Genomic DNA, 7,570 nt, shown 5'->3' on the forward strand with positions numbered 1-7,570 from the left:
CACTTCTGCGGCGGGTCCTTCACTCCCTCCGGGACCCGCCGCTGAAGTTCCCCGAAGACCGGGAGCACAGAAGGACCTCCCCGCTGCAGAATTGCCGCCAACGACCGGGAGCACGGAAGGACCCCCGCCTAGGATGCAAAAAACCCTGGCACCGCTCCTGGTTACTTATCACCATATTAGCTTCTAGGTGGCTACAAATGGATAGCTTAATTGTTAGCTTCATTATCTTTCTGGGTACTGAAGTACTGAACGGGGATAGTGAAACCGAAGAGAAGGCTTGAGTGCTTTGTGATCAATGAATGACAAATATAAAAGCAAGCATTAGGGAACTTTCTCTAACTTTCCCCTAAGCTAGTCAATGCAAGAGGAGGTTGTTGCTTCTCTGCAGCAGAACAAATGAAAGAAACGCCTGTCAGTTTCACTGAAGCGGCTTGTCTTTTGAGAAGGAAATAAGATAATCCATTATTGATGTGGTATTGGTGAGGTACCAGGAAGAAACATGCATAAATGCAGTTCTTCTGGTGGTTGTGCAGTGTGTTGGGTGGAAATCCTGGACACTATGATGTATTCCCTCTATTGCTGTAGTGTGTTGGAGCCCCAGTCATGGACTAGGACCCCAAGGTGCTAGGGGCTGTACAAAAACAGAACAAAAGAACTTCTGATCAAAGTATAAGACAAGAGAAGACAGATAGACAGGGAAGAACAAAGAGACATGAGAGAATATTGTTTAAGTAGAGAAGAGAGAGTCAGGCTGGAGAAAGGGAATACCACACAGAATGAACAATGGGATGGTGGCAAACATCATCTTAGTTCCATTATTTGTGGGTGTGTTGTGGGGAGCAGTTACTTATGAAGGGATCACCTGAAGGGAATAGCGCTAAGGGGGGCAAGGCAGAGTATGAGTGGATGGGTAGCTGTGGAGAGGGAAGGGAAAGTGAAGAAACTGGTGATATGTCTGTACTGCAATTGGGGGGGTGTAACTGCAGGATGTGCAGACATACCTGACCTAGCCTTGATCTTATTAGATCAAAGGTAGCAACAGCACAGAAGCCCCTGCAGCATGACCAGCAGCCACTGGAGTTTTCACCCACCATTCTGGGCAGCAGGGTATAGCCCATTCAGTCACTATTCTAGACCAGAGCTAGCTTGGGCATGTCTCCATGTGCTACAATCACATCTCCTGATTGCAATGTAGACACACTCTGTGAGTCAGTGGGGAGATGAAGTGGGAGGGCTGGAGCTAACAGCCACAGGGCAGAGAAAGGCAGAGAAATTGCCGCAGTTTTGTCTGAAATGTCAAAGGGACCCTGCTTTAGGTGTTTTTGGTGGTAACAATTAGTCTGTGGCTGGCTGTTCTCTGCAGTTCTCCACCAAGGGCAGGTGGTGGGGGGAAAGGAGATGCACTGCCTGGATCCTAATGACCCCTAAGTGAGGGTTGGGGGGTGGTGGCAGTCATCCTTGCACCGGCCCTGGGCTATACTATAAACTTCAGTTAGAATGAAAACATAATAGAAATATTACCCCTCTGTTCCCATTATGGATAAGCAGTTCTCTTAGACTCTCCTGCTCTCTCTGCCTCTCAACTGAATAAAGAGGTTGTCCTGCTACTCTTATTACTTGGACTTGTTTAGAAATGCAAGAAGAGAGAGACTTTTCTTTTTCAAGAGTTCACACCAAGAGTCCCTGCATGTAATGAAGAGATCCCAGTTGACATATTAGACAAAGATACAATATTAAAATGAACATTGATATCAAAAAAGGTTGCAGTTAGGCAGGTTGGTATGGAATAGTTTATTGCTGAGCACGAGATTACAATGTCATTGGCAAATAAGCACCAGCATGCTAAAGGGATAGTGAGACACGGGGCTAGCTACTGTGGCTGACATATGTATTTTTATTTTGCTGCATGTGTAAAATGTCTTTTCCTTTCCCATGGACAACATGCTGTCTGTGGAGGAGGAAAAGAAATTTGCTTTTGTTTGCTCAGATGATTTTATACATTTCCATTGAATGTACATTTCCGTTTATAAATTGCAAGTGGGATTTAAGCGGTTACAGTTCTGGACATGAACATGGGATGTTATACCAGGATATACGCTTTGCATTGTCAGCATTACTCCAATTTTTTGTCCCTTCTTGATCCGACCACTGTATCTAACTGGCTTAATGTAGAACATATGTATGCAGAAACCTTGAGGGGAGGAGAGGAAAAAGAAAAAGATTTAGGTGGGAGAAAGGAAACATCAAACTTTGATCATCATCTGATCTCTTTGGCTGGTTGTTCTATGGCAATTTTTCGATTGTCTTCCAATCTCGTACTGTCATTGGTGCTAGCAGTGCTGGCAGCACTAGTGCAGTCCAGCCAACAGTATTCATGAAACTGGGAATTGTGGGGCTTTTGTGGTGGTGGGGGGAAATGCGTAAATAATTTTTTCTTATAGACCCAAACTACAGTATATTTCAAACTCCCTCTTTTAATACTCCCCTGCACATCCTTTTTCCTCTTTTTTTTCCTCACGTTAGATCCTCATTTTTCTCCTATTGGTTGGAGAGCAAGAGTGTTTTACTGGTCCTGTCAATGGAGAATTTGGCCAGTTATCTTAAAAGTGAAGGAACTGAACTTGGATTTGAATACAGGAACAATCACTTCTTAGTGAAGCGTTGGGCCTTGGCCTACTCTATACAGTGAAGTTTTGCGTATGTTTAGGTTGTGCTTTTTCCATAGCTCTCCAGTTGGTTAAGAATGGAAAGTGAACTTATTTAATGACCAATATTTAAAATGTATCCAAGATTTCTCTATGGTAGCTGAGTTACCTGATCCACTGAGGAGGATGCCATTATTAATGGCATTCTTTCCAGCTCTGTAGGGGTTAACTCGTCCCCCAATCACGCCACTGAAAGGAGCATATACCGTTGAGCCATCTCTGCATATAACATCCACCCCTAGGTGCTTTCTACCACCGACTCTGCAAATGTGTAAATGTGCAAATAATGAGACACTGCTGACTTACATGTTCATTAGCCCTAAAGCCTCACACTAGATACACCATGTAGATTATTTAAAGCAACACGGGGGGTGGTATGGCTACCATTGGTAGGTTAGTTGGCTTTCAGATTTGTATTTTTGCAATGGAAGTAGAAAGCTTTGAGGTTCCAGTCCAGTTGTAATAATTGTAAATCTCTCTCCTCTGTTAAGTAGAGCTGGTCAAAAATGGATTTTATTTTCCATGAAAATTTTTGAAAAAACTAATTTTCGCTCTTAAACCTTTTAAGTGTTCTTAGAATATCCCAAGGTTTCAAACAAACAAAATAAAAAAATGCAGCTTTCCCCTCCACAAGAACTTTAGAAGCTGAAATGTTTTCCTTTGTTGGAAATGAAAAATAAAAAAAAAGTTGAAAATGTGAAGTTTTTTTATTTTTTCAGTGAAAACCCAGAAAAATGCCTTGAAGAAAAGGGAAATTTTCTCAAGACCTGGGAGAAAAAGGCTGCCTTTTATTAAATAAATTAATTAAAATGAAATTTGACAGAAATGTTTTCACTGGCTCTACTCTTAATATCTCTAATTGCTTTCATAGTGCTGCAAACTGTCCACTCACTCACTAAGCTCAAAAGAACACTTGGCTTTCCATTGGTGTAAATCAGCATAGCTCCACTGACTACATTTGAGCTATGCAAGGGTGACCAGATAGCAAAGTGTGAAAAATAGGGACACTTTTTTGGGGGGGAAGGGGAAGGTTAGTTGCATACATAAGAGAAACTCCTAATATCGGGCTATCTTCTCACCCTAAATTACGCTTACTTACACCAGCTGAGCATCTGACCTAAGAGCTGGAGACCATTTCAATGTTATTTCATAACTAGCTCTGTCCCACCCATGTCTACAGTCACAAAGTAAATAGCCTGAGAGAGCTGCATGTGAAATGATCTGGTGGTCTGAGTCAACTGAAGTACTTAAGGACCCTTCTTGGCAGCCTCAACAATGAGGGCCACGGATTGAGTGGGTCATGGAGACAACTGTCCCCATTCTCAGTGTGATTCTATCATTTGAGGGATTAATGCACATTGGAAGGACATTGCCACAGTTCTTGTTTAGCGAATTTCTAAGCAGTGGTGTCCTTGTGGCACACCTCAAAAGCCTTGATAACTATGAATGGTGGCTAAACTCAGAATTTTTTGTTCTTAGTGAACATTTCATTATTTTAGCAACAATAATGAACAAACAAAACATCTGTTCCACACACAGGAAGTGATCTCAGTATCCTACCTTGGAGTTCCATAATGTCCACAGCCATATCTGTCAGTGCCCCGTATTTTGTTGCTAGGATTCCCAGCACATACCTGTCCCCATGGTCCTGCAGTAACTTGAAAAGAAATGGAATATACAAAAGTGAAGCAAATTTTCTAGTCTTAAACAGGACAGAAATGTTATATATAAAATGTTTGCCGTGCAAGAAATGGAGTTTAGAGGAGGACGCTAGAATTTCATTAGTGATCTGTGTTATAACGTGTCACTTCCCAATACATGTTGCTTGTGTGCACTCCACAGACTAATGTCTCTGCGCTTCTTTTGCTTTAATGTAAGCAGAATGGTGAGGTTTTTCAGCTCTGTTCAGAAGACAAGATTTTGATGTTTTTTGTCATAGGAGTAAATGATCCTACAAAAAAAGTTTTCCTTACAGAACTCTAACAGGATTTCTGTGCTTCTGTTAGATACGAAACTGTTTGGAGCAGAGACTCTCTCTATCTTATAGTTGTACAGCGCTTAACACAGTGAGGTCCTGCTCAATGAGTAGGGAACCCAGCTGCTACTGCAATCCTAATAGTGTGTAGCAACTGGGGCTAAGGATCAGAGACTGCCCTCCACCTTCAGTTCAGATTAAAGGACGACAGTCAAGGATTTGAAGGCATTATTTCACTCTGAATATGAGGTCATAGGTGGTTATGGGGATGTTGGTTTTCCATCAGGCGTTCTAGTCAGATATCAGCTTAGCTCACGGAGAGAGTCAGAAAACAAAAGTATATTCCTGTGTAGCTGCAAGTTGAGAGGCTGCCTGACAGCTTCATGAGATTGCATGTAAATAATTTTTCTGCTTTTCCAGTCTTCCTAGCCCTGACTCTCAAGGCAGCAGACCCGCGGAGCTGGGGATTTGCAGCTTGCAAGAGTTCCAGTAATGCTAGGACAGAGGTGAACTTTAGAGAACTAAATAACTTTAGAGGACTAAATAAGCTGTGTCCAAAAACCTTGCATAATTGCACCACCACTTACTTATATTGTAGTTTTCATTGGGAACCAGCAGGCTGCATTAGTTGTTCAGTTTACCAGCCAACACATTTGGTCACAAGTCACTTTGAAGCTATAATACACTCTGGAACTGCGAAGTACTGGAGTTTATTGTAATCTCCATTGCTCTGGGGAGGTTAATCAGAAGGCCAAGCCCCATTCTGACACAAATATTGATTTCAGCTGCTCCCTTTGGGGGTTCTTTAGTTCGTTAGGATCACACTTGGTGGGACTGAGCTGCTTGGCGTAGCTGGTGGGGAGTGTGAAACTGACTTTTTTTGATCCCTTCTCTCAACAGAGCCTGTTTCAACCCTCCAGAACCTCTTTTATGCTTAGAGGAGTGGTGGGCAGGAAGGGGTGGCATGGAGCTGAGTGTGCCCCCTCAGCTATTCCTATCCAAAGGGTTTTCCTAACTGGCTGATTTAAACCAGGATTCTACATCATTTGTGCCTCCAGAGCAGTGCAAAGGGCGAAGCATCTTGCCTACTGCTTGTCTTGCATTAGCAGCAGGCTAAGTACTTTACAGCTGGGTAAGAAGGCAGGTTCCCTATCCTAGTGAGCTTGCCATTTACCAGACAACATAGAAACAAACCAAATGGCAGGAGAGGGCGAGCTGAAAAGCTGTGCCATGGAGCCCACGCTTTGTACTTCCATGTTGTTTGTACAGAATGTGTGGGGAAGGTGTTTTTATATACTCGTATTCAGTAGATTAAACTAGTTACAGAGTGAAGGGAACGTAGGTCTCTGTCAACAAAAAAGTTGTGGGAAGACGCAAAAGTGAAGTGTCAGGGACTGTCTACTCATAAAATGTAACCAGTGTAATTAAATTGGTATCATCCCTTTAGTATGGATGTAATTCTATTGGACTCTAAAAGAGCTCATAGGCATTCCTGTAGAGGAAGGGGAACAAACTATGCTTGTTTAGGGTAACTTTATACTGGTATATTTGCATCCACACTAGAGGTTGTACTGGTATAACTATTTCAGTATAAAAACTCTCTCTCTCTCTCTCTCCCCCCCCCAACTGGCATAGTTATACCAGTACCAAAACTGTGTGCATACCACGTGTTAGAGAGAGTCCAGTTTATTTATTGCCATGACCACAAGAACAAGGAGCTTAACTGATTCTCTTTCTTTCTAGAATATCTATAATCAGTCATTATAAACTTTGTTGCTAGTATATTCTCTGCCATTGACTTGTAGAGGATTTCTATTGATAACCTGATCGCTCAGGCCATACAAATGGAAATACTTAGGCTAGGAGTCTTTCACAGCCTTTTGTCAAGGATCAGGGAGATGCCACCAGTCATGTATGCCGATCTAGCGGCATTGCCTTCTTCTCTGCCAGTATTTACTATTTGTGCATCATGGAAATATTGTTGTTGTTGTGGGGCGGGGGGGGGAGAGAGGGGAGGTTAATTGCAAATTCTGGTGCAGATTTGTGTGTGTGAGGTTTTGATTTCTTTTTGAAATTTTTGCAGATTTTTTTGACCAAAACAATCCAGTAAATTAAACATATTATTGCAAAATATTTCAGTCAACCTAAATCTGCATTTTTCTTCCTCCCCATCCCCCTCCCCCAAAAAAGAGAGAGAGTTGTGGCCAGAAAGTTTTTTCCACCTCCAGTGCTCATACGTTGTTCAGACAAACGAACAGAATGGGTGAAATGAAGAGGTGAGTGAATGTGTAGAATAAGAACTAATAATGTGAAGAAATAAATATAGTTTAGGAGTCTCTTTGCTGCATTAGGAATAAATTCTGCCTTTAGAATTCTGCGCAGCTCCCACTGATGTAAGGGCTGGGCATATCTAAGGCGGGAGTTTGGTTGCTAAGTAACTATATGACCACAATACTTGCAATATGGCTTAGGGTAGGGCTACCCTGGCACTTTACAGTGCTGCAACTTTCGCGCTCAGGGGTGTGAAAAAACAACCCCCTGAGCGCTGCAAGATGCACCGCAGTAAAGCCTCAGTGTAATCAGGGCAGCAGCGCTGGGAGCGCAGCTCCCAGTGCTGCACGCTACACCCGTAGAGGATGTGGTTTATGTGCAGTCCTGGGAGAGCTCTCTCCTAGCGCTGCCACTCCGACTACACTCAGGGCTTGGCTACACTTGGAAATGTGCAGCGCTGGGAGTTACAGCTGCGGTCGTACAGCTGTGTAGGAACAGCGCTGCAGTGTGGCCACACTGACAGCTACCAGCACTGCAGTGTGGCCACATTTGCAGCATTTGCAGCGCTGTTGGGAGTGGTGCATTGTGGGCAGCTATCCCAGCGTTCAAGTGGCTGCAA

At 43.1% G+C, this 7,570-nt stretch overlaps 1 protein-coding gene and 1 long non-coding RNA gene across 2 annotated transcripts in view; one reads left to right on the forward strand and one right to left on the reverse strand.

Moving 5' to 3' along the window:
• Positions 1-2,024: 2,024 nt before the first annotated feature.
• On the reverse strand, positions 2,025-4,525 carry LOC116822311 (leukocyte cell-derived chemotaxin-2-like). Its single transcript, XM_032776099.1, has 4 exons — positions 4,507-4,525; positions 4,266-4,362; positions 2,815-2,966; positions 2,025-2,191 (listed from the first exon to the last, which is right to left on the reverse strand). Exons 1-4 carry the CDS (start codon positions 4,523-4,525, stop codon positions 2,025-2,027), a joined length of 435 nt encoding a protein of 144 aa, XP_032631990.1.
• Positions 4,526-5,102: 577 nt separating this feature from the next.
• LOC116822316 (uncharacterized) overlaps positions 5,103-7,570 on the forward strand; it is a 47,678-nt gene continuing 45,210 nt past the window's right edge. The window contains exon 1 of the long non-coding RNA XR_004373125.2: positions 5,103-5,186. This is a non-coding gene — a long non-coding RNA (uncharacterized LOC116822316). The remainder of the gene's footprint in view (positions 5,187-7,570) is intronic.

The sequence above is a fragment of the Chelonoidis abingdonii genome, chromosome 7 (assembly GCF_003597395.2).
Source record: "Chelonoidis abingdonii isolate Lonesome George chromosome 7, CheloAbing_2.0, whole genome shotgun sequence".
Taxonomy (NCBI): Eukaryota; Metazoa; Chordata; order Testudines; family Testudinidae; genus Chelonoidis; species Chelonoidis abingdonii.